Here is a 26,921-nt window from a genome sequence, read left to right as displayed (position 1 = left end):
AGGCAGGCTGTGAGCAGGCTGAGGGCGACAGAGGGCAGGCCATCATGACGGGTTTCTCCTGGGAACAGGGAGGACTCTGGTCCCAGGACTCAGGAGCCCAAACCACGCCCACCCCCGGCAAACACTGACTCTGAGCCTGCTGCCACCCACGCCACCAGCCAGCGCGGCCGCAGCTGCCCCCGCGGACGCCCCACACCCCTCCTCTCCAAGTCCAGGGCAGAGAGGTCTCGTCGGCCGCGACAAGGCTGGGAAAGCCTCTGCAGCTCCCGTCGTGGGAAGTGGGCGCTGCCTCCCAGCAGGACAGAGGGTGGGGGAGCCAGGCAGCCCCAAGTCCTCGGCCTATGCAGAGTCAGAAACCGAGGGTCCGGGAAGTCTGTGCGGGACAGGAGCGAGCGACGACAGTGACAGCAAGAGCAAAGGGGACCTTCCCTTTCTTGGGGGAGGGGGGCGAGCGGTTTCCCAGAGAGGGAGAAATGGGACAGGAGGCGGGCTCTCCCTCCTGTCCCCGCAGCAACGGCACACAACTGGGAAGCACGAGACCGCCTGGGCAGAAGGAGGCAGCCCCTCCATCGGAGCGCCTGGCGCGTCGCTGAGGACCCCTCGGGAGCTTCCGACGTCTGTGGCCTTTAATTGACATCTACATAGGGAGCGTATCCCCTATAACGAGCGTACGGAAAGTCTTTGAGCAAAACAGATCAACTCCTTGTTTAGGCAGACGCCTGGGACACGGCGGCGGCCGGCGGGGTCAGTGTCTGGGGACCGAGGTGAATATCCGCAAGCCGTGCATCTCCTTGATTTCTTCTTTGAGCGCCTGCGGAGACAAGAGGGTGTCAGGACCGTCACTGTCTGCGTACTCTCACATCGCTTTACAGGAGCCCACACTCGCTGTGTGGAAGCCATCTTCCCCTTTCATTGCTGATGCAGGCATCCCATATGGGCGCCAGTTCGAGTCCTGGCAGCTCCACTTCTGATCCAGCTTCCCTGTTGATGTGCCTGGGAAAGCAGTGGAAGAGGACCTGAGTACCTGGGCCCCTGCACCCACATGGGAGACCGGAAGAAGCTCCTGGCTTCAGTCTGGCTCAGCCCTCGCTGTTATGGCCATTTGGGGAGTGAACTAATGGATGGAAGATTTGTCTCTGTCTCTTCCTTTCTCTCTGTAACTCTGCCTTTCAAATAAATAAATAAATCTATTTTTCCAAACTGAAAAGGTGGGGCCAGCACTGTGGCATAGTGGGTAAAGCCACCGCCTGCAGTGCCAGAATCCCATATGGGCGCCGGTTCAAGTCCCGGCTGCTCCACTTCTGATCCAGCTCTCTGCTATGGCCTGGGAAAGCAGCGGAAGATGGCCCAAGTGCTTGGGCCCCTGAACCCACATGGGAGACCGGGAGGAAGCTCCTGGCTTCAGATCAGTGTGATCAACTGGGGAGTGAACCAGCAGATAGAAGACCTTTCTCTCTGCCTCTCCTTCTCTATGTAATTCTTTCAAATAAATAAATAAATCTCAAAAAAAAAAAAAAAACTGAAAAGGTATAAAAAGGCATACAGGGAGGTCTCTCCACACCTCTCCTCCGTGTCCCCTGTTTCCATGCTGATCCCCAAATAGACAACCATTGTGAGTTTCCTGTTTATCTCTGCAGCAATATAAAAACACATATCCAAGCTAGTATGCATACACAGCCACCCTCCGACCATCGACCTCGGAGATCTTCCCACGAGGGCTCACAGGGTGGCCTCACTACTTTCTGGCACTGTATTCCATTATATTATTTTTTTTAAAGATTTTATTTATTCATTTGAGAGGTAGAGTTACAGGCAGTGAGAGGGAGAGACAGAGAGAAACGTCTTCCATCCGTTAGTTCACTCCCCAGATGGCTACAAAGGCTGGAGCTGCGCAGATCCGAAGCCAGGAGCCAGGTGCTTCCTCCTGGTCTCCCATGCGGGTGCAGGGGCACAAGAACCTGGGCCATCCTCCACTGCTTTCCCAGGCCACAGCAGAGAGCTGGACTAGAAATGGAGCAACCAGGACTAGAACTGGCGCCCATAAGGGATGTCGGTGCCGCAGGCAGAGGATTAACCTAGTGCGCCATGGCACCGCCCCCCACCCCCGTTATATTATTAAAACTTTCCAACCTGTCCCTGTTTCAACCACACCAACGAGCACGGATTTCCCACATTTTAGTTGTGAGCAGGAAATACAATCACAAAGTATTTGTGAGACCCGAGACTGCCGACAGTGCCAGCCAGGCCCAAGGGGAAAGAGCCACCACAGTCAAAGGGACGCTTAGCTCCTGCAGCACCACACAGAGAGGGTGCAGACAGCAGGCGCATAATCAGTGCAGAGGAGGAGGCAGAGTCCTTCCAGGCTAACCCCAACAGTGGGGACTGGCTGCCACAACAGACAGGCCTGACGCTGAGGGAGTGACGCCGAGCTCATGGCTGACCCGGGGCGGCACGTGACCGCAGACGGGCCAATCAGAACCACCCCTAGGGGTTCTCAGCGTGGAGCCGCCCCTGTCTCTCAGGTCGCCATGCTGGAATCGTCAGCTGGAGGTGGCTGGGACCATGTGCCCCCAAGGAGAGAAAGCCTGTCTACCTCTGGTAGGAGGAAAATGAAGCCAACACACAGGAGCTGAAGGCAGAGAGACAGAGACAGAGACACAGAGAATGAGTGCAAGCCAATGAACTTGTTGAAGACCTTGAATCTAGTTATGCCGGAAACCGGATGACCGCACTCATGGCCCATTCACTCCCTGTGTGCTCGTGCAGCTGTGCCTTGAACTCTGTCACAACCAGAAGCCAAATCATGCGGTCAGGTGTACAGAGGCAGAAGGAAGGATCCTTAGAGACAGTCCACGCCTATTCTTCTTATTTTATAAAATAGAGTCTATCCCTTGTCCAAAGTCAGCACGCAAGTAACAGAACTGAGACCTGGACACAGGTACGCCGAGGTCGGCCACACCGGCTTCCACTGAGCTCCTGCCTGGTCCTAGTGCCAGGGGCTGCCCCACCTGGCCTGCATGGCACCCCCAACTCCACCCTCATGAGCGAGGTGTCAGCGTGTCATCACCACCGGAGGAGCACGTAGCCCGGGGTCACCTGCTCTCTGCCTCCTGCGGGGGCACAGTGCTCCCCAGAGGCTGCCCCCGCCTCTGTGCCTGGGCCATGGCCAGCCTCCCTGCTGGGTGAGGGCCTGGTCACACCCTCAGGTGTAGGCCGTGGACGGGGGGCCCTTCGATGCCTCGTCCCCTTCCCAATGCGTTCTCCCGGCTCACCATGCACACGTCACAGCATCTCCTAACTACACAGGACCTGAGACATCACCCAGGTTGCTTCGCAGCTAAGGAAACTGAGGCCTTGCCGGGGGAAGGGAATTGGCCAAAGCCCCATGGGTGAGAAGATGTGGCTTGGTGGGGCCAGTGCTGTGGCGTAGCGGGTAAAGCTACTGCCTATAGTGCCAGCATCCCATGTGGGCACCAGTTTGAGACCCAACTGCTCCACTTCCGATCCAGCTCCCTTCTAATGTAACGGTGGAAGATGGACCAAGTGCTTGGGCTCCTGCACCCACTTGGGAAGAAGCTCCAGGCTCAGATTGGCCTAGCTCCGGCCATTGCCAACATTTGGGGAGTGAACCAGCAGATGGAAGACCTCTCTCACTCTCTCTCTGCCTCTCTGTAACTCTGCCTTTCGAATAAATAAATCAATCTTTAAAAAACAAAACAATGATTCACTAAAAAAAAAAAAAAAAAAAGATGGAGCTTGGATAAACTTATTTCAGAGCGTGGCTGTGCTCACAGTAATGTCCGGGGCACAGAGGCCTGCAGTGATGGGTGCTGGCACGCTGCCAGCCAGCCTGGTCCTTGCACCCTGGAGCCGGCCAGCGGGGAGCTATGCACCCAGCCCGGGTGAGCAAGGTGCGGAAGGGCTGGCCTTGAGTCAGGCGCACACAGGGGATGGTAAGTACCAGGCCAGGAAGGGTGGGCCGGACTCGGCGGCAACCAGGGGCCCTACTGACGGGCTCTGAGCAGAGGAAAGGCAGGGCAGAGGCGTCTGTAGGGGAGGGTGATCAGGCAGCAGATGGGAAGGGGCCAGGAGCTGGGCGAGGCATCTCTGCCAGGGAGGAAAGCGAGGCTCAGATCCCACCAGGGGAACTTGGTCACCTCACGCTACCCCCTCGTCTACACGCGCTGGTGCCTCCCCGGGGGCTGGACCCTAAGTAGCTCTTCAGTGAGTACTGCCGAGGACAAGGCCGGTGAACCGTGAAGCGAGGCAGAGGCTGAGCCCCGGGTCACAGGCTGGCAGGTCCCAGGGCCCAGGCACCCTCTCCTCCAGCCAGCAGGAAGTGTCCCTCCCTAGGGAATCAAGAGGGGACTCCAGCCTGAGGGGTTTTCAGGGCCTGATTCTACAGCACAAGGGGGACCAGGCAAGATCAAGGAGGGAAGTGTCACCCTGGCTCAGGCCCCTGGGTGTCCATGCACCTGCCAGGGCACCTGTTCCTACTCTCACCCACTCCCAGGACAGTGCAGGTGACAGTCCCCAGCCCACCCCCATCCCATGGGACTGCAGCATGAGGCTGGCAATGGCTTCCCACATTGAGTGGGGTTAACTGCGCGTCCGACGCTGTTCTTGGGGGCCCCCTGCTCTTTATCACTAATTCTCGAACCCTTTGGGGCAAGTGGGTTGCAAATTAGGAAAATGGGCACAGGTCAAGGTCACGCAGCCAGAAAGCAGCAGAGGCCGGAATGGGAACACGGGCAGCCGGGCTCCAGAACCTGTACCCTTAACCTCCTGGAGCTGTGGCTTCAGGCCAAGGGCCGCACCTCGGGAGCTGAGCTGCACCAGGTGGCCCATGTCACTTTGAGAACAAACCCAAAGTCCCATAGGCTAGGGACAGTCTGGGCCAGGTCTGAGATCCTGTGGGGCTGCTGTCCCAGCCCAGCCCACCCTTCAAACCACCAACTGTGGGTGCCACATCCAAGAAATCCAGTCCACAAAGGGCTAACAGGTCACAAGGGACATGGGGTAGGGGCTGAAATGTCCGGGACACCAGCAGCCAAAAGAGGGAGTCAGAGAGTGGAGGGTGCCCTACAGGGGGCAGGGGGAAAGGGGAGGCAGCATCTGGGCTGGTATAGGAGTCTGGAGCTGGGCAAAGGTGCGGGTGCAGAGAGGCCATCGGGCAGCAGCCAGGCGCAAGGCACGCAGAGAAGGGGGGGGTCCTGAACAGCAGCTGGGGACACCCAAACTCCAAGTGCCGTGGCCACGGGAGAGACCCTGACAGCCAGAGCAGAGCTTTGCAGAGACCACGCCAGTTCACAACGTGCAGGGGCGTGTAGCGGGGCCCTGGCTAGACACAGGCCCAGGAGTCAAAGCTGTACGGGTTCTAACTGAAATAAGCAAGGAAACAGTATAAACTGAAATAAGGAGACAGTATAAACTGGGCCCCGTTCCGGTTAAAGGGGATGTCGCAGGCCGCAGGTGTTCCGTCCTGGGTTGGGGCAGCTGGCACCACGCTCAGTCACTGCATGGATCATCTACCCATCGGTCAAGCATCTCCTCCAGTCTACGCAAGGGCATCTTTTGGCACTGCCTATGTTTACCAATACTGTTCCACGTGTGACAGTGATGGCACACACAGGAAATGCGAGACACCCCCTGCGGGGCTTGTTTTCGATTTGGAACACAACTCCTGTTTGTCCAGTCCGATCCCAGGCAGGCAGGGCTGTATGTGGCTCAGGTCTCGGGTGCGGGTGGCATGAGCGTGATGTCGCATTGCTGTCCCCGCTCAGCGGGCCCCGGGCCCAGGGGCATGGTGACCCCCACTGACCTGATTAACCATCTGGTGCTGCTGGACAGTTCTCTTCTCCTTGAAGTCTTCCGACTCGATTTTGATCTCGTACATGGCCCCACAGCCCCCTAAAACAAACACACGTCACAAGCATAGCCATTCTCGTTCCAGCCGCCGCCCTCCAAGGGGGCTGACCTTGGAAAGGCAAGCTGCTGAGACGGTTAGGAGAGGAGCACAGCTTCCAGCAGGACCCCGGGTTCCTCCCAGGAGGCCGCCGCGGGCCAGAACGTGCCCGGCCCTCTCCGGGCCGCGGCGCTGGCCAGGGCTATTGCCTGCGGGCGGGAAAGATGCCTCACAAAGCAAGGGAAACCTGGGGGACGCACAGTTCACTCAGTGCTTGGTGTCCATGGGAGACTGGTTCCAGGACCACCCGCCGCCCCCCCACCGCCAAGGATACCACAGTCCAAGGATGTTAAACCCCTTGGATAATCCGCCTAACATTTGCAAATAACCCACACACAGCCTCCTGCACACCTGCCGTCAACTTTCGGAGCAGGAGCAGGTAGCAGTTAAGACGTTGGCATCCTGTATCAGAGACCCTGGGTTCAATTCCTGGCTCCACCTCCCGACTCCAGCTTTCCACCAGGGCTCAGAAGGCAGCGGGATGGCTTCAGTAATCGGGTCCCTGCCGCCCACCCACATGGGAGACCTAGACGGAATGCCTGGCTCCTGGCTTCAGCCCAGCCCAGCCCTACCCACTGCAGGCATCTGAGGAAGTGAATCAGGGGACAGGAGCTCCCTTTCTCTCTCTCTCTCTCTTTGCTCCTCAAATGGATGATAAAGATACTTTAAAGACTCGTCTCTAGCTTACTTATTTATTTTTTTTGACAGGCAGAGTGGACAGTGAGAGAGAGAGAGAGAGAGAGAGAGAGAGAGAGAGAAAGGTCTTCCTTTACCGTTGGTTCACCCTCCAATGGCCGCTGCGGCCGGCACACTGTGCTGATCCGAAGCCGGGAGCCAAGTGCTTTTCCTGGTCTCCCATATGGGTGAAGAGCCCAAGCACTTGGGCCATCCTCCACTGCACTCCCTGGCCACAGCAGAGAGCTGGCCTGGAAGAGGGGCAACCGGGACAGAATCCGGCGCCCCCACCGGGACTAGAACCCAGTGTGCTAGCGCTGCTAGGTGGAGGATTAGCCTAGTGAGCCGCGGCGCCGGCCCGCCTCTAGCTTACTTATAACGCCTGGTACTCTGTAAGTGCTACATAAAGAGGAGTCTTATTTAGGAATAATGACAAGACAACAAAGTCTGCACACGTGCAGCACAGACATGGATTTTACAGGTTTGTTTTGGGGCCTGGGCTTGGTTGAATCCACAGACGTGGGGCCCTGGATAAGGACGGCTGAGCGTGTGCCCTTCCCTAGGAAGAGGGAGGGCACCGAGCTCCGGCGTTCCAGCTTCCCGAGGCCCAGCCCTGCGCTCGTCAACAGGCAAAACCGCTCTACAGTCTGGGGGTAAGCACAGCCACAGGGAAGAAAAGCAAGGAACAAGGAAGCCTGGGACCCAGGGAGGCAGAGGCCGGGCTCGGTGATCTCTGCCGCCCCCTGTCCACGGTGCAGCATCCAGCATTTCACCTCGCCAGGCCGGAGCTTTAGAGCGAAGCCCTCAAGGCAGAGGTCCTGGGGAACCCCACACGCTGCCTCCCAGTGGTGGGTGCTGGCAATGACGCCTGTGGCTAAACATGCTGCTTCAGCCTGAACCCACACGGGCAGGAATTGTGCTTTGGGTTGCTCAAAGGGCTCCAGCTTCCCTTCTGCACCCCATCAGGGCCAGGCAGAGCCAGACTGAGGGTCCAAGTTCAGCCCTGCCCAGGGGCCCCTGCAGAGCCCTCTCCTGAGGGTGGATCTGTGTCCAGGATAAAGTCTACTTCCTCCGTGTTCTCCCGCATCTTCGTCAACGTTATGCTCTCAGCAGAGTCGCTGGGTGCTCATGGCAATGCCGAGTGGCCGACGGGCGTCTGCTGGGGAGCTGGGAGTGGTTCAGGCCCACGCCCATCAGCTGCCTGTGGCTGGGCTGGGCCACGTGTGAGCGTCTGGATAAAGGGCCTATCTCCCCCGGCCTGTGGGTGCAGCCCCTGGACACATAGCCAGCTTGAGCTGTCAGCACCACGTGAGACAGGCAGGGCCCAGCACAGAGCCTGTCCCAAGTCCCGGCTCACGGTCTATCGCTTCCTCCCGGGATGGGACGGGCAGCTCTGCTGGCCTCTCTGGGTCTGGCTCCTCGAGGGGACAGCGACAGTGTAACGCTGACATCCCAGGCCCTCAGGAGGGTGTGGGGGAGCCGGGGGAGGGCCCACCTGCCAGTCAAGTGAGTGACCGTGCACCTGAACCCTGGCGTGACTGAGCTGGGCGGGAGCCTTCCCCGCTGACCCATTGAAACCTTGTTTCCATCAGAGGGAGGGCTGGGTGCCCTGTGCCCGAGAGAAGCCCGCCGTGGGAGGCACGGGCAGCCAGCTCCTCCCTCCCCCACGCCCCGCCCTCTGCCACAAGCCAGGGCAGGACCCCGGCGGGAGGAGAGGAGCCTTACCGGAGATGTCGGTGACTTTGATAGCTGTGGCTCGAGGAAACTTCTCTCTGAGAATCTGGGTCACCCTGAGCTCCCCCTCAGTCTGTGAAGCAAATGTGCGACGGGCACAGTGAAGAGGAAGCTGCCAGAGAACAGAGGGGAGGGTCACGGCTCAGCGAGGCCGGGCCACGGGCCACGGCCACAGCCATGGCGCTGGGTGGTGCCAGGCGAGCAGGGACGCAGAATGGATCGTGGGGTGGAGGAGGGAGGGCAGCTCCCGGGAAGCAACTCCCCTCGAGTCTGGAAGCAACGAGGCCCTGACACATGCAATGGATACTCGACTCTGCACAATGAGGCTGTGTGAGGCCCTGTGATCCGGGGGAGGAAACCGAGTGGCCCAGAGCTGGACCCACCGGGAGGCTGCAGAGCCAGGACGGCGGCCGGGCAGCCTGTCCTCAGTCTGTCCCGCCAGGTGCTCCACGGTGGCCAAATCCCACCCAGCCTTAAGGAACAGGCTGCACACAGCCCAGCTGTGCCCCTGCCCCGTGCACTGGTCCTCCCCAGCCGGGAGACGCGGAGTTCTACTAAGCCACCTGAACAGGGAACACCTCCAGCCCCTTCACCACTGGCAAGCCCACCTCTCTCCCGCCCCCGCCTATCACGGGGCATCAGTACTGCTGACGGAACAGGTGCCAACCCTCGGGAGTCAAGGCGCAGGAAGCTGGGCCGGCAGCCGCACGGCTGGGTTGAACACATACTAAAAAGGGAGACCAGCAGGGGCCGTGACAGGTGAGGTCACAGGGGACCCAGATGGAGCTCGCGGCTCCTGGCTTCAGCCTGGCCCAGCCCCGGCCATTTAGGGAGTGAACCAGCAGATGGCAGATCTCGTTCTCTCTCTCTGTCTCTCCCTGTCACTCTACTTTTCAAGTGAATAATAACATAAATCTTTTTTTTTTAATTTTTTCTTTTTTTTTTATTTTTTTGACAGCAGAGTGGACAGTGAGAGAGAGAGAGACAGAGAGAAAGGTCTTCCTTTGCCATTGGTTCAGCCTCCAATGGCCGCCGCGGCCAGCCTGTTGCGGCCGGCGCACCGCGCTGATCCGAAGGCAGGAGCCAGGTGCTTCTCCTGGTCTCCCATGGGGTGAAGGGCCCAAGCACTTGGGCCATCCTCCACTGCACTCCCAGGCCACAGCAGAGAGCTGGCCTGGAAGAGGGGCAACCGGGACAGAATCCGGCGCCCCGACCGGGTCTAGAACCCGGTGTGCCGGCGCCGCAAGGCTGAGGATTAGCCTAGTGAGCCGCGGCGCCGGCAATAACATAAATCTTTAAAAAAGAACAAAAAAGTACATGTGAGGTGATCTCAGGTGATGTGGCCCAGGCTCTTGGTAGCAAATGAAGTGACAGAACACAGTGCTGGGGACAGGGCTGTGGTGTAGCAGGTAAAGCTGCCACCTGCAGTGTCAGCATCCCATATGGGCGCTGGTTCTAGTCCCAGCTGCTCCACTTCTGATCCAGCTCTCTGCTATGGCCTGGGAAAGCAGCAGAATATGGCCCAAGTTCTTGGGCCCCTGAGCCCACGTGGGAGACCTGGAGGAGGCTCCTGGCTTCGGATTGGCCCAGCCCAGCTATTGCGGCCAATTGGGGAGTGAACCAGTGGATGGAAGACCTCTCTCTCTCTGCCTCTCCTTCTTTCTGTGAAACTCTGACTTTCAGGGAAAAAAAAAAAAGGAACACAGTGCCTTGGGAAGCCAGACGGGACAGACACCCAAGGAAGAGGCATCACAAGGGAAGCGGTGCGGGGCGCCGACCCCTGACCACACGTGGTCGGCCGCTGACCCCAGTGCCGCCCACCCTTGCACTGCCATGTGACAGCATCTCAGAGCGCCTTCTTTAAAACCAGCCGTACGCTGGTCTTCTCCCCACCCAGGCTGAAAGGGGAAGCCAGGCTAACTCTTCCAGCAGCTCCCAGCACTTGGTGACAGCAGACGAACAGAGCACACGGGGGAAGCGTGGCAGGCAGCCGACGGCAGGCCAGGAGAAAGGCCAGAGTCAGATTTTCTGCAAGCTACAAACAGGGACAGAAACTCGCCATTGTGAGCTCAGGGGGACTGCTGGGGTGAAGTGGAGGTGGGGGGCAGGGGTAGGGCTGCGCTGGGAACACAGGGCAAAGGAAGGCAGGAACCAGAGCAGATGTTTGGCCCAGCAGTTAAGATGCCCGTGTCCTGGGGTTGATTCTTGGCCCTGGCTTCTGACTCCAGCTTCCTGCTAAGGCAGACCCTGGGAGGTGGCAGTCATGACCGCTCAAGTAATAGGTTCCTGCCACCCACGTGGCAGGCCTGGGCTGAGTTCCCAGCTCTCTGAGTCCTGACCTGGCCCAGAAAGGCCATTACTGGCATTCTGGCTGGAGCAAGGGTGAATCAGCAGATGGGAGCTCGCTCTCTTACATACATTAAAAAAAAAAAAACTTTAAAAAAGGTAGAAGGTAGCCAGATGGCAGGCAGAACTGACACCTTCTAGGGCAGACTCCTTCCTCTCGCATCTACGGCATTGCCCCCTAACCCAAGAACCGCCTGACAAAAGCCGCAGGTGACCAAAGTCGCCAGCACGGCAGAGCGCCCCTACCCCGCGGGGGACGCAGGCTCCAGACCAGCGAAGGAAAAGGATTGCGGCAAGGGCTCAGGGGGTTCGGGGAGCGCGCGGCGTGTGCCCTCTGCTGAGCGGTCAAGGTCAGAGCCCGCCGGCGTTCCCAAGGACCGGACCCCTGCGCAGCCCCGGCACCCACGCCTCGACTCGGAACCCCGACTCCTAGGTCCTCGGGCGCCCCTGTGCCCACCGTATTTGACTTGTGTCGCGTCTGTGCCCCTGCCCCCGATCTCCGCCCAGCCCCGGAGCGCCCCCCGCCCCGATCGCCCCGGCTGTCCGAACGCCCGTAACCAAGAGTGAACGAATGAATGAACGAATGAGTGAGTGAATGAGAGACAGCAAGCGGGGAACTCCGGCCCGGCGGCGTGCGCTCGGAAGCCGGCTCCTGAATCCCGACAGCGGCCGGCCCCGCGGCCCCTCCGCAGCTCCCGCCCGGGAGGAGCCGCCCCGTCCCGCCTGCGCTCACCCCGCGGATCCCGCGGAGCAGACCCGTTGCTGCGGCCGGGCCCCACGCCGCCATGCCCGGCCGACGCCGCCCGCGGCCCGAGGTCGCCGAGGTCGCCCGGCAGGCGCAGAGCCGGGGACCGAGAGCGGCGGCCACGAGCGAGGTCGCCCCCTGCTGCCCGGAGGCCGCGGGCCCGCTGGTCCAGGACCGTGGATATCCGCACCCCGGAGGCTGTGCACCTGCAGCCTCCGCACCCTGCCCTCCCCGGGAGACCCTCATTCCCACGCCCTTGCCCCGGCAGCCCGGCTTCCCACCAGAGGGGCTTGGGGAGGGCGTTCTTGGGAGCGGGTTACGGAGGGGAGGCACTTTCCGGCTTGCGAATCAGAAGGCTCCGCCTGGTCCTGCGAGGAGAGAGTGCAGGGTCTGACAGCGGAGACAAGAAGAGAAGGTCAGAGGCGGCTGGCATGGTCCGGGTGAGAACGGAGAAGCCCGAATGGAGGAGTGGGTTGGGACACTTGGGAGGTAGTAGCATGGAGTGACTGGATCCGGGGAACGATGGTGGGGAAGGCATGAGGTCAACTCTTGCAGTTTTGACTTCGACAATGAAACGGACAGAGGAGGGCTAGGCAGGGGGTGACTTTAAAGTGCTACAGGATGCGCCTCAGAGGCCTAGGTTGGAGGATGGGCCCCTGCCACCCACGTGGGAGACCGGGATGAAGCTCCTGGCTCCTGAAGTGACTTGTCAAGATTCAGTATGGTCTTCATGTAGATTAAGATTTTGGGGGCTGGTGCTGTGACGCAGTGAATTAAGCTGTATAGGCACCAGTTTGTGTCCCAGCTGCTCCACTTCTGATCCAGCTCTCTGCTAATGTGCCTGCGAAAGCAGCAGAGGATGGCCTAAGTGCTTTGACCCTTTCCCCAATGTGGGAGACCTAGAAGAAACTCCTGGCTTCAGCCTGGCCCAGCCCTGGTCATTGTGGCCATCTGAGGAGTGAACCAGCAGATAGAAGACCTCTCACTATCTCTGCCTCCCTCCCTCTTCCTCTCTCTGTAACTCTGCTTTTCAAAAAAATCTTTCAAAAAAAAAAATAGAGTGACTAAAAATATGCTCATTCCCTCCAGTATGACTTGAATGACACCTTTGTTCTGGCTTTCTTTCTCTTTCTTTTTAAAAATATTTATCTATTAGCCGGCGCCGTGGCTCAATAGGCTAATCCTCCACCTTGCGGCGCCGGCACACCGGGTTCTAGTCCCGGTCGGGGCACCGGATTCTGTCCCAGTTGCCCCTCTTCCAGGCCAGCTCTCTGCTATGGCCAGGGAGTGCAGTGGAGGATGGCCCAGGTGCTTGGGCCCTGCACCCCATGGGAGACCAGGAAAAGCACCTGGATCCTGGCTCCTGCCATCGGATCAGCGCGGTGCGCCGGCTGCAGCGGCGGCCATTGGAGGGTGAACCAACGGCAAAGGAAGACCTTTCTCTCTCTGTCTCTCTCTCTCACTGTCCACTCTGCCTGTCAAAAATAAAAAATAAAAATAAAAAAAATAAATAAAAATATTTATCTATTTATTTTGAAAGGCAGAGTTACAGAGATGCAAAGGTTGAGAGTTAGAGAAAGGTCTTCCATCCTCTGGTTCACTCCCCAAATGGCTACAATGGCTGGAGCTGTGCTGATCTGAAGCCAGGTGCTTCTTCAGGTCTCCCAAATGGGTGCAGGGGCCCAAGGACTTGGGTCATCTTCCACTGCTTTCCCAGGCCACAGCAGTGACCTGGATCGGAGGTGGAGCAGCCAGGTCTTGAACCAGCACCCATATGGGATGCCAGAGCTTCAGGCGAGGGCCTGTTCTGGCATTCTGATTTCTCCTTGGGTTACTGTTCATAGCCTCTCTTGTGTTTTCTGATAGATTCCTTAAAAGTAGTGGTCAGTGGGGCTGGCGCTGTGGCATAGCAGGGAAAGCCGCTGCCTGCAGTGCCAGCATCCTATATGGGTGCCAGTTCGAGACCTGGCTGCTCCACTTCTGATCCAGCCCTCTGCTATGGCCTGGGAAAGCAGTAGATGATGGCCCAAGTCCTTGGGCCCCTGCACCCACGTGGGAGACCTGAAAGAAGCTCCTGGCTTCAGATCGGTGCTACTCCAGCTGTTGTGGCCAATTGGGGAGTGAACCAGTGGATGGAAGACCTCTCTCTCTCTCTGCCTCTCCTTCTCTCTCTGTGTAAATCCGACTTTCAAATAAATCTTAAAAAAAAAAATAGTGGCCAGTGTGATTCGGAGTGATTTGTTAACTTTTACATTGTCTTCTCTGATGTCAACTACAGAATTAAAATTGCCCCAAATATTTTTTCTAGGGATGTAGTGGTGAGCCACTTCTCTGCTGTTCAAACCACTTGGGTCCCATGAAGCAGACCCATGCCCCTGGCTGTGGGAGTGGACACATGACCCAGGTCTGACCAATCAGGCGTTGGTTTAGGATTGGTCACGTGATCTCAGCCTAACCAATAAGTTGACCCAGGGTCTTCTCTGGAACTAAAGAAAAGTGATCTTTGTCAGTTGGGTCGCTGAGCTGACAATATTGGTGCGGCTGGTCCCGGAACCACTGCAGACCAGCTTTGCCACACGTGGCCAGAGTTGCTCTGTTAATGAAGCGGACGCCGAAGAAAGGCAAGCTGAGAGGAGAGAAATGCTTGACTTCTCTCGTACAACCGGAAACTGGCAGGTGCTGGAAACGAATGCTAATGCCGGTTTCATTGGGTTCCTGGTTTGTAAACTGAGCGGCCTGCGTTACACTCCCAGGTTTGTATGTGTTTTGCCAACACCAGCACTTTTGCTTCTCCCAAGCTTCCTCCTGTACTCTAACAACTGCCCACATGCCCTGCTGCTGCGAGGCGCAGTCGCTCGGCCCCACAGTCCTCGCGTTGCCTTCTGCTCCCACTCAGCTCTCAGAGCCATCTGCAATGCAAGCACGTACCACCTCAAGTCCTCCAGACCCCCCTCACCTACAGGCAGAACCCCAAGTCCTCTGACATGAATTAACCCCTACCTACCTCTCCAACCGAAAGCCACCCATCAATAACACTGACCTACCAACTTCCCTGCACAAGCTCCGAAGTTGCACAATCACACATCTATAGAAAAAAAAGTATATTTATTTGAGAGGCAGAGTGAGATAGCAACAGCTCCCATCTGCTGGTTCACTCCCCAAATACTGCAGTGGGGTAGAAGCAGGGAACCTGGAAGGCAATCCAGGTCTCTCATGTGGGTGGCAGGAACCCAAACACTTGGGTCATTCCATTTGCAGGAAGCTGGAACTAAGAACCAGAGTCAGGAACTCAGGGACTCTGTTATGGGATGTGGGCATCCCAACCAGCATCTTCATCACTAATTTAAATGCACACCTCAGTTACCTATTTTTTAAGCCAGTTCAAGCCGTGTCTTCTCCAGGGAGCTACCTCTGACCACCCCACAGCAAGCTTATGGCCCCAAACTTGTGCTTAACTTTCACTGCACTTATGGGCCTCTGTGGTGCAGTGGGTGAAGCCACCACCTGCAACGCCAGCATCCCATGTCAGAGTGCCAGTTCGCTTCTGATCCAGCTCCCTGCTAATGCACCTGGGAAAGCAGCGCAACGTGGCCCAAGCGCCTGAGTCCCTGCCATCCATGTAGGAGACCTGGATGGAGCTCCAGGCTCCTGGTTTTGGCCTGACCCAGCCCTGGCTGTTGTGGCCATTTGGTGAGTAAATGACAGATGGAAGATCTTTTTCTTTCTCTGTCTCTCCCTCTCTTTTAAATGAATCTTTTTTTTAAAAAGTGCATGCACTCACGCACCCTCTGCGCTGCGCTTTGTGGGGGCACAGCGCTCCCTAAGGGACTGGAAGGTGTCTGCGTGTGAATCCAGCTCCCATGGCCCCGCGGCACAGTCCCGTTCCGCACGAGGGGCACAGGCTCTCGCAGTCGGTCTGTTCTTTCCATCAGGGGTTCCGCCTCTGTCCCGGCTTATGCTTGCCCTTCGCTCGCTCACTCCGGGCCCAGGACTGCTCCAGTGCCCTGCAGCCTCTGAGGCCCGGGTGCCCAGCACGCCAGGCCCCTTCCTGCCCACGCCGTTGCCTGGTGGAAAGTGCTCCCATGCCTTGCCTGCTCAGTGTCCTGGGACAGCAGCTGTCCTGCCATTGCAGAACATTGTTCCCTCAAGGTCCTGGCTAACTCCAGTCCTTGCTTTAATTTATAAGACAAATATGTATGTATATATGTCAAGTGGGGGCTGGCGTGGTAGGTTAAGTCTCCACCTGCGGCGCCGGCATATGGATGCCGATTAGTGTCCCGGCTGCTCCTCCTCTGATCCAGCTCGTTGCTGTGGCCTGGGAAAGCGGCAGGAGATGGCCCAAGTGCTGGGGCCCCTGCACCCACGTGGGAGACCCAGAGGAAGCTCCTGGCTCCTGGCTTCGGATCGGCTCAGCTCTGGCCTGTGCGCTTGTTTGGGGAGTGAACCAGCAAATGGAAGATATCTCTCTCCCTCTCTCTGTAACTCTATCAAACAAATAAAATCTTAAGACATGCATATAACTTAAAAAAAAAGTGCATGCACTGAAATTACTGAGCATAACATGACAGAGGTTTAGCAACATCAGTTTTACAAGTCTAAATTTGAACCTTTTTAGAAAAAGATTTGCAAGATATTCTCACCAGTCTTTGGCTTCCAGATTAATTCCACATAATAGCTGAGGTGTAATATTTTTTACGACAGAAGCAAACAAAAGGCAAGTTTTGCTTTATGATTAAAGGTGAAATGTCTTTAGCTTCAGAAATGGGTCAATTCTTTCTGCATTTTATTATTTGTTGCAAACTTGAGATTCTCCTATTGTCACTCCTGTGGATCACTCCATTTTCATATGTGTAACACATCTGACACAGCTGCAGAAAACTCTGAAGGCAGGCTCTCTCTGGATGTATCTCTCTTTTCACCACACTAGAATGACTTTTAATTGCACATTTTCATTTTAGAGCCTGCTAGCACTCGACCATGCAGAATTCTTGCAAATGCAACTGATTAGTGTGCCATGTGTTAGCTGTCTGAACTTGTCTGAGCTTCTGTGACATGGTCTAAAAAACACTGAAAAATGCCCAGTGAACTGTGTGGCCACTTTACCAGGCTGCTGCAAGGGTGAAAAACTACTGTTTTTATAAAAGTTAGAAATAGCTTTCAGGAGCAGATGCTTGGTGATGTAGCCGCCAGCTACAAGGTACACCTGCATTCGGTATCGGAGGGCCTGGGTTCTGGTCGAGCCTGCTTGCACTTCCAGCTTCCTGCTAGTACTCTCAGAGCCAGATGATGGCTCCTGAACCTGGGTCCCTGGCACCCACATGGGAGACCCAATCGGAGTTCTAGGCTTCTGGTTTCAGCCTGGCCCAGCCTGACTGTTGGTGAGCATTTAGTAAATCAGCAGGTGAAAGATGTCTCAGATAAATAAAGTTAACTTAAAATAGCTGTCAAAGACAGCTGTTAGATACCTCTAGAAACCTACCACTTTGCCATCTCTTTTAAAGCCTACTGAAATTGCAAACAAAACAAAAAGCTGAGGCCGGCGCCGCGGCTCAATAGGCTAATTCTCCGCCTAGCGGCGCCGGCACACCGGGTTCTAGTCCCGGTCGGGGCGCCGGATTCTGTCCCGGTTGCCCCTCTTCCAGGCCAGCCCTCTGCTGTGGCCAGGGAGTGCAGTGGAGGATGTCCCAGGTGCTTGGGCCCTGCACCCCATGGGAGACCAGGAAAAAAGCACCTGGCTCCTGGCTCCTGCCATCGGATCAGCGCGGTGCGCCGGCCGCAGCGCGCCAGCCGCGGCGGCCATTGGAGGGTGAACCAACGGTAAAGGAAGACCTTTCTCTCTGTCTCTCTCTCTCACTGTCCACTCTGCCTGTCAAAAAAAAAAAAAAAAAAAGCTGAATGACAGCTGACCCATGGCTGACACAAAATGAGTGTCAATCCGGGACTGTTTAGCTACATGCATCATTTTTTAACTCTGAACAACTGTCTAAACAATTCTAGCATTATTTTATTTTTATTTATTTTTGACAGAGTGGACAGAGAGAGAGAGAGACAGAGAGAAAGGTTTCCCTTTGCCGTTGGTTCACCCTCCAATGGCCGCCGCGGCCGGTACGCTGCGGCCAGTGCACCGCGCTGATCCGATGGCAGGAGCCAGGTGCTTATCCTGGTCTCCCATGGGGTGCAGGGCCCAAGCACTTGGGCCATCCTCCACTGTACTCCCTGGCCATAGCAGAGAGCTGGCCTGGAAGAGGGGCAACCGGGACAGAATCCGGCGCCCCGACCGGGACTAGAACCCGGTGTGCCGGTGCCGCAAGGCGGAAGATTAGCCTAGTGAGCCACGGCACTGGCCTCTAGCATTATTTTAAATAGACCTAAAATGCATCTGTAATGTGGATCTCTATAAAGACTTAATGTTTCTCCTAGTGTAATGACAAAATGTCATTTGAGGAGAGGGCTGTTTTCAGGTTATGTGCTTGAGTAATCAGTTTCAAGGTAAAAAAAAAACGTGATTCTTCCCTTTACAACCAGGAATGTTCAAAAGGCCAAGAGCTTGGTTAGCGGCATTTCTGTCACGATGGGTTTCCACCACTACGATCAGAGTAACAGTCTGTTCCTTGGGAAATGGGGTCCTGGTATTCTGTTTAGTTTATTAAGGAACTTCCCTTTCTGCAAGGGTTTTCTTTAAGAAAATTTTGTTAGCTACTAAATGATATACAAAGATAATCTTCCACATTTAAAATGGACTCGAGAACCACAGAACCTACCAAACCTCAAGTTCCATATTTAAATAGAAGATTGAATGTAGAGGGGCAGCTGCTGTGGTAGAGCAGGCTCAGCTGCTGCCTGGGATGCCTGGGACAGCAGGACAAGTTTGAGTTCCAGCTACTCCACTTCTGATCCAGCTCCCTGCTAGTAATGTGCCCGGGCAAGCAGAAGACAGCCCAAGTGTTCGAGTCCTTGCTGCCCACACAGGAGACCAGGGTGGCGTCCCCGGCTCCTGACTCTGGTCTGGCCTAGCCCCAGCTGTTGCAGACATTTAGGGAGTGAACCAGTGGATGGGAGATTCTGTCAAGTCTGACTTTCAATTAAATAACTAAACCTTTAAAAAACAAGGGTGTTGAGACACATACATATTTTTTGCTTCAATATATTTTATTTTGATGAAGTTACAAAAGTAGATACAAAATACTTTTTCAAAAAGTACAGTTAACTGACTTAGAAAAATAGATAAAGCCCCCTAAAAGTTTAAAAATACAACATAAATTTTTATGTAAGGAACATTTAAAAATATTTTAAATGGTAACCAAGACTAACTTATGCAAACTATTTTCAATGCACACCAAATACAGAATGCTGTTCCATAAGTCTATAGCACACTGGTAATCCATTTGGATTTACAGAACACTTGTTGGGAATAGAATCTGATAATGGAGAGAATGTCCAAGTGAATTTCAATGCAGTTGCTTCAATAAAATTACAGTTACCACATCCAATATCACCCCCCAAAGTCCTTTACAGCAATATATCAAACTCAAATGCAAAAACATGAAGATGAGAGGATTACTCTTCTGTTTTGCCAGAATTCTATGATAGAAGCAAACCCACTTGCTGCCATGGTATCAGGAAGAAGTACCACGCCTGCTGACGGTGCTGTGTCTGCTGTCTGGGCCAGCGTTTCTCGGGCCAGGGCTCCCCCCGGACAGGTGGCAGCACCCCGGAACGAGCACGGCAGCACCGGCACCGAGACTGAGGCTGCCGAGAAGCAAATTTCCAGGACTTACGCTCTGGGCCCGCTTCGCTTGTTTATGAGGTGATGGTGACGCTTCTGGGCTAACTTCACTGCTCAGAGAGAAGGCCAACAGCGTAATCAGAAACCTCAACAATGTTTGCAGAAGTGACTCTCACCGCCAGGATTGTTCCTCTGGCTTCCACGCTAGTCAAAGAACTATCTTTGCTATCAAAGTCATAGCGAACACCGATTTGTATCTCAAGTATGCAGCTACAAAGAAAATACTTTTGTTAGTTGGCAGCCCTATAAATCACTTTATTCACAATCTGAAGAGAGGATGCATACGCCCATCACTATGAAAACTGGAGTACAAGAAAGTTTGCATAAACAAAAATTATTGCCCGAGTTTTTTAAGAGGCCCAAAGACTACAGCACCAGAGGATTAGCCACATAATTCAGCCAGTCCTCTCCACCCCAAGATTGTAGTAATCACGTCTGAGAAGCAGAGATCAGATACCAACAGCTGACTTCTGACAGGAGTGGGGTAAGGGGAGTGCGTGTGGCACGGGCAGACCGAGGGCACGAGGATGAACATCACAAATGAGAGGAGTCCAAGACAGACTGATTGCTTGAGACTCCTATCACAGTTTGACCCTGTGGCCAGGTCCGGAAGGTCCCACCCACCTCCCTTCCTCCAGTCCTCCTCTTGCCCTGGACTCCCTGGCCTTCGAAGTAAACAAATAACGTAAACAGCAACAGTCAGGTGCCCTGCTGGTTACGCCAGTGGCTTGGGAACTTGAGGATGTCTTTATTAAGAGGGAAAAAGGACATTCTGAGTCTCAAATTACCAAAAAGTTTTGATTTATGTCTCATTAATAAGCTGCCTTTATTACTGCCCTAGAACATGCCTGACTGACTTTGGTTTGTTTGGGGCTTTAGTCATGAAGAAAGGGAGGATACCTATCACTGGAGACAAACGGAGGAAAGTGAGACTGCTTTTGTTTGAGGACATGAAAATGAAAGCACAACTCTAGTTGAGAGACACCGCTTAACACAGTCCTTGCGACATATAAACAGCTACAGTCACAGGTTTACAGTCAAGGGCAGTTGCATCCACAGACGCCTGCTTCCGTCTGCCAGCGGCCCACAGAAGCATGCAGTTGGCTGACCTCTGTACCTTCCAGCAAGCCTGAGTGCCTCAGGCAGGGTTTCCTCTTTTTATCCTAAGTGACCATCCCATTCTTTAGTTCCTCAAACATTGTATGGTTTCAGCATAATTAGAGGAAATGAAAAATTCTGTATATATTTAAGAATTTATTGAAATTGAATTATTAAAAGGATGTTTCTAAGTAATTCTTTATACTCTCGAGAGACTGTAAAAATAAGCAATCAAACCTACCCCTTATCAACACATAAGAGAGGTGCTATTTTGGTAAGAATTACAGCTCTGAGACACAGCACGTGACAACTGAAAGCTCTCTTGGTCTGGCAGCTTCCAGCACTCCTGCTACTCCTCAGTACATTTTAAAGAGTCAGCTGGAGTTGACTAAATCCTAGGGACCAAATGAAAAATAGACGTTTTCTTCACTAAAGGGGAAGATTCTTTTATCCTAATAGAAACAGAATTTCGAGTTTTGAGATAAACACAATTCAAACTAGATAAAACCCCTGTGGTGGGCTCAATTCAACCTTTGAATAACAATAGGACAGAGTAAATTTTTTTTAAAAATTATTTCTCCCATTTTGCTTCCTTTAGATAGATACACACACACACACACACACACACCCTTGAACACAAACAAGTAGTACACCAAACTAGCTATTGTAAAATTGTGTACACCTTCAAAGTTTTTTACTGTGGTTTTGCTCAAGTCTTATCCTTATTAAGATAAACTTTGTGTATTTCTGTACTATTCTAAACTAAGTCTCAAGTCACAATAAAATCATAGAATTAAAGAAAAAAAAATAATTAAGCACTGAGTACTTCTTCCACTCTCTTATCCAGAATTACATGGCCTCTGAAAAATAATGTGAATGAAAATAATGGCTTTAAGACCTAAGTCTGTCATAATTTCTTGGAAGTTCTCTTTTTCTCAGCCAAAAGCTACATATTAATTAAACTAACTTTAGTGAAGCGTTTCAAAATAAAACCTACAAGACTACCCTTAGAAGCTGTAAAAAAATTATTTAATAAACACACTCCTAATAATTTAGATAGATATGAATAAAATTCCAAATAAAGATTAAAAAATAAAGTCACTTTAAAATAATTTTGGTTAATCCCATTCCATATTTGCCATGTGATTTAAACTGCAATCACAGATTTTGAAAAAATACATATATTCTTATCTATAAAAACACTAGCATACAGACTTGAAACTAAAGGATTATTGAAAGTGATGCAAATGTTCTATATCTTAAAAAACTTAAAAATATCTTTTCTATTCAAAAACTAAAAGCAGAATAAAATCAATCTGATTGTGCTATTTGGAAATTTGTTCTGGAAACTTACTAATAAATTACGGTGGATACCACTATGCTACCACCTGAAATAGACTCAATCATTTTCCTGAATAAAATAATAAGTAAACTAAATGAGCTGCAGATTAGTCACATGTTACAACCAAGTATGACTCTGACAGTAACAGGAATGGTCATCACACAGTAACTCAGGTTTGGCTGTGTCCTGTGGGTATCACTTTGAAGCTATCAGGCCAACCTACCTTTGGGACAATTTTATCTGTAGACACACAGACAGTGGGTGTCTTTTTATCCTGTTCTCTTAAAGTTTGTATCACTAGTCTATAACAGATAGCACTGAGACAGCTCTAGCAGTAGAGGAAGCAGGAAGGTAAGTGTGGTCTAAAAGAACCATTTATCTGTCTTTTGATCCAAGCTTCTCAATTAATTCCTGAAGAGGTGCCAACTCACGTCTATCAATCAGGTTAAACTCCTAAAAAGAGAAGAAAAAAATTTTAAATATGTCTACAATTAAACTCTTCAAATGTATTTTAGAGAAGGTATTCCCAGCTGTAGTTTTCTGGAAGGATCAAATGATCTCTGTAAACATGTTAAAATAGGACTGCCTCTACTTCCTTTTAGAAAACACAGGCATGATGCTGTGAGATATACTTGGTCTTCAGTTCTGTTTCCGGGGACCCCTGTAGAAACACAGGATGTGGGATGGTCAGTGAAGAGACCACGGCATTCATGAATACAGGGCTGCAATTTTCAGTCCCACCCCCACTCCCTGAGGAGAGGAGTGTGGTGAAACGTGCAGCAGAGCTCCAATGGCCAAGGACGTAATCTATCACAGACAAGTAACGAAGCCCCAACAAAAACCCAAAAGGACATAGCCCATGAGAGCGTGTGGAGATCTGACCATGTGCTGGTTCTTGCAGAATGTTGCATTTGGTGAAGGCACTGACGCTCCTCACCCTTTATCCCACACACGGCCCTGAGCATCCCTTCCATCTGGCTGTTTGTCTGTATCCTCTGCAATATCCTTTATAATAAACTGGTAAACAGTGTTCTCTGGGTTCCATGAGCCACTCTAGCAAATTAATCAAATAAAAGGCAGGAGTCATGGGAACTTTACAGAGGACAGCCAGTTGGCGTCCACTGTAGAACTGACTGCTTACTTGGTATGTGGGCAAACCCCACACATCTGACTGCAGCAAAGCAACGTGAACTTTGCTTATATATCCTTACAACAGGGGACTTACTAAGTCAGCAACAGTATGTTTTAGATATGATCCTGTGTTTCCAAACATTAAAACCAAAATTGAATGCATGTTTGGGGCCGGTGCTGTGGCATAGTGGGTAAAGCTGCCACCTGCAGTGCCAGCATACCATATGAGGGCCAGTTCCAAGTCCTAGCTGCTCTACTTTCGATCAGCTCCTTGCTATGGCCTGGGAAAGCACTAGAAGATGGCCAGGTCCTTGGGCCCCTGCACATGCACGGGAGACCCAGAGGAAGCTCCTGGCTTCCGATCAGCCTGGCTCTGGCAGTTGCAGCCATCTGGGGAGTAAACCAGCAGATAGAAGACCTTTCTCTCTCTCTCTGCCTCTACCTCTCTGTAACTCTGCCTTTCAAATATAATAAATAAATCTTTAAAAAATAATTGAATGCATGTTTGGATTTACACGGAAATCACCTCAAACTACAAACTGCACCTGCGACTGTGGCCATCTCTGGGGCAGTGGAGATTTTACTCATACACACATGTACTCATCACATAGTAACTCATAAGGAGGACCAGTAAGAGTGTAGCACATTCTACTTTGTGTGGTACACAGAACTTTAATACACAATATCTACTACCAATAGCTACCAAATTCTTCTACCATAAAATGATATCTAGACAGATATTAATATTTTCCATACAAAATTATGTATCTCTAAAGTCAGTCTTTAGCAGTCCTGATTCTCTGATATCCTTCTCAAATGATATGAATATTTTCAAAAGTTCCAAGTCTAACTAAGGGTGCATAACGCAACAGGCCATATCCCTAAATGATACATCCTAACCAGAGACCCACGGAAGCCACAGGCAGAGGGATCTGAACCAGAGTGATGCCTTTTTACATTTCAATGCATCAGTGAAATAGTGTGGATGAAGAGAATCCTGCCTGAACTTAGCTCCAGGTCTATAAATAAGAGTTTCCAATCCAAGTAAGTCCAAATCAGAAGACACAGAAATTAATCTGGTTCAACTCACCTGAACAAAGAAAATAAAGTGCTTAAAGGAGGTGTTGAGGTGGGCCTCCTCTTGCAGCTGCATTACAGAATCAAAGTGCTGGTGATAAATATGGGCATAAACCCTGAACAGACGCTTTAGAATGGTCTTTGCCACAGACATGAAGTTTTTGGGAAACGGGACACCTGTAATGAAATATTCACATGTATTACTTAGTCTTTTCTCTGACTGAAAAGAATGCTTGGATACTACCATTGGCAACTATAACATATAAATGCACACATGTACAAATACATAAGCCTATTCCTCTGTGTTTTTTAAAAGACAAGGGAAAATAAATCCAAACCGAACTATACTCTTACATACTTTTTTCATTGCCTTAAGACAGGCATAGGCATTAAATTACATAAGACATTGCTAAGTCAAAGTTCAAATAAGCACATTTTTAGTTGTTTCAGTGTATTCCTAAGAATAAATACAATAAGAATGAGTATTTTAATTATAAATAGAAATTTTTTTTGTCATTTGTAACTTAAAAAGAAATCACACACTTAATTTTAGGAAAAGACAAAAGACAAGCACAGCACACTCAGGCATTATAATCTATCAACACAAAAAGTATTTTATCCTCCAAATCACCCTGGAAAGCCAATTTTCTTTCTGAAAGTAGGAGTCCTAACTTTTTTAAAAAGCTATTTTCATATTCTTCCAGCCTAAAAAGGGAGTATTAAGGGGCTGGCGCTGTGGCTCAGGGGGTTAAAGCCACAGCCTATAGCACCAGCATCCCATATGGGCACCAGTTCGAGTCCCAGCTGCTCCACGTCTTATCCAGCTCACTGCTAATGCGCCTGGGAAAGCAGCAGGTTCTTCCTCCCAGAGGAAGTTCCTGGTTCCTGGCTTTGGCCTGGCCCAGCCCTGGTCGTTGTGTCCATGTGGGGAGCAGATAGAAGAGCTCTCTCTGTCTCTCCTTCTCTTTCCCTATATAACTCTGCCTCTCAAATAAATAAATAAATCTTCAAAAAAATTTTTAAAACGGCAGGGATGAGCCGGCGCCGTGGCTCAATAGGCTAATCCTCCGCCTTGCGGCGCCGGCACATCGGGTTCTAGTCCCGGTCAGGGCGCCGGATTCTGTCCCGGTTGCCCCTCTTCCAGGCCAGCTCTCTGCTATGGCCAGGGAGTGCAGTGGAGGATGGCCCAGGTGCTTGGGCCCTGCACCCCATGGGAGACCAGGAAAAGCACCTGGATCCTGGCTCCTGCCATCGGATCAGCGCGGTGCGCCGGCTGCAGCGGCGGCCATTGGAGGGTGAACCAATGGCAAAAAGGAAGACCTTTCTCTCTGTCTCTCTCTCACACTGTCCACTCTGCCTGTCAAAAAAAAAAAAAAAAAAAAAAAAAAAAACGGCAGGGATATGATTCTTGAAAAAGCAAGGGGGTGAATGTCTATATCTTTAAAAGAAAATAAACACCTGTTTAGAAAAGAACTGTGGAGGGGCTGATGCTGTGGCGTAGTGGGTAAAACCGCCATCTGCAGTACCAGCATCCCATATGGGCACCAGTTCAAGTCCTGGCTGTTCCACTTCTCATAGAGCTCCCTGCTAACATGCCTAGGAAAGCAGTGGAAGATGGTCCAAGTCCTTGGGCCCCTGTACCCACGCAGGAGACCTGAAAGAAGCTCCTGGCTCCTGGCTTTGGATCAGCCCAGCTCTAGCTGTTGCAACCATCTGGGAAGTAACCAGTGGATGGAAGATCTCTCTTTCTGCCTCTGCTTCTCTGTAATTCTGCCTTTCAAATACATAAGTAAATCTTACAAACCAAAAACAAACAAAAGAACAGAACTGTGGAAGGAAGGGTTCATGACCTCTCTTCAAGGTGTGGAGATGAGAATTGTGGTTGACAATATCAGTCTCTTAGAAAACAAGGACAGAAAAGGACAATATAACTGGCAAATACATAAAGAGTATCTGTTTTGAAAATAACCTAGATAGGCTGGCCTTAGTCTGTTCCACAATACCACTCTTGAAATACTTTCTTTTCTGCAATCTTTTAGAAAACAAAGGCTTAAAATACACTTTCCTAGAAACTTGAAATTCAGTGTATTTTGCTATTTAGAGGTTATTTCTCAAGTCCCCCAATCTTGGCTCACTTGGCTTTTCAAACATTATATAGAGTTTATGGGTATGTTCTCCTGGGCAAAATCTGGTATTACCATATTATGGGCACCTTGTTAATAGAAGAAACAATAATTTGCATTAGTTAAAAAAAACAAAAACAAAAACAGTTCTGGCCGGCGCCGCGGCTCACTAGGCTAATCCTCCACCTAGCAGCGCCGGCACACCGGGTTCTAGTCCGGGTCGGGGCGCCGGATTCTGTCCCGGTTGCCCCTCTTCCAGGCCAGCTCTCTGCTATGGCCCGGGAGTGCAGTGGAGGATGGCCCAAGTCCTTGGGCCCTGCACCCTATGGGAGACCAGGATAAGTACCTGGCTCCTGCCATCGGATCAGCGTGGTGCGCCGGCCACGGCGGCCACTGGAGGGTGAACCAACGGCAAAGGAAGACCTTTCTCTCTGTCTCTCTCTCTCTCTCTGTCCACTCTGCCTGTCAAAAACAAACAAACAAACAAACAAAAAAAAAAAAAACAAAAAAACCAGTTCTAATAATAAAATAATAAAAAACAGTTCTTAATAAGATTAAGTAACTGGTAAAAGACTTCACTAATCACCTAGTGAGGGGAGAGACAAAGATTCCAGAAAATCAGAATAAGTTTCTGAAGGATGGGAAGCTGAGAAAGAGGATAAAGTCAAAAGAATTCTTTATCTTCCATAAGAGGGAGACTTCAATGAGTAAAGAAATAATTTGTTTTAATCTATGTATCTTCCAAGCTGAATTGATCAGATATATTTAAGCATAATCAATATATAATAAAGGATCTGAGAAAGGAAATAAAAAGTTTAATAACAATGAAAAAACTGACCAACATCAAACAGATCAAATATAATTCCCTGATATAAATTTTTCTTTCCAAAGAGCCTCTA

General features: G+C 51.8%; 2 protein-coding genes across 2 annotated transcripts in view; both read right to left on the bottom strand.

Annotated features, from left to right (window-relative positions):
• Positions 1-608: 608 nt before the first annotated feature.
• BOLA3 (bolA family member 3) lies at positions 609-11,608 on the bottom strand. Its single transcript, XM_070068905.1, has 4 exons — positions 11,454-11,608; positions 8,366-8,486; positions 5,822-5,910; positions 609-811 (listed from the first exon to the last, which is right to left on the bottom strand). Exons 1-4 carry the CDS (start codon positions 11,505-11,507, stop codon positions 746-748), a joined length of 330 nt encoding a protein of 109 aa, XP_069925006.1. The 5' UTR covers positions 11,508-11,608; the 3' UTR covers positions 609-745.
• Positions 11,609-18,595: 6,987 nt separating this feature from the next.
• MOB1A (MOB kinase activator 1A) overlaps positions 18,596-26,921 on the bottom strand; it is a 28,458-nt gene continuing 20,132 nt past the window's right edge. The window contains exons 5-6 of the mRNA XM_002709733.5: positions 23,913-24,076; positions 18,596-22,144 (exon numbers count right to left, since the gene is read on the bottom strand). Of these exons, the coding sequence (XP_002709779.1) occupies positions 22,067-22,144; positions 23,913-24,076 (242 nt within the window). The 3' untranslated portion in view covers positions 18,596-22,066. The remainder of the gene's footprint in view (positions 22,145-23,912; positions 24,077-26,921) is intronic.

This window comes from Oryctolagus cuniculus, chromosome 2, assembly GCF_964237555.1.
Source record: "Oryctolagus cuniculus chromosome 2, mOryCun1.1, whole genome shotgun sequence".
Taxonomy (NCBI): Eukaryota; Metazoa; Chordata; class Mammalia; order Lagomorpha; family Leporidae; genus Oryctolagus; species Oryctolagus cuniculus.
The sequence above is the reverse complement of the archived record's forward strand: the minus strand, read 5'-3'. Positions and strand labels throughout refer to the sequence as shown.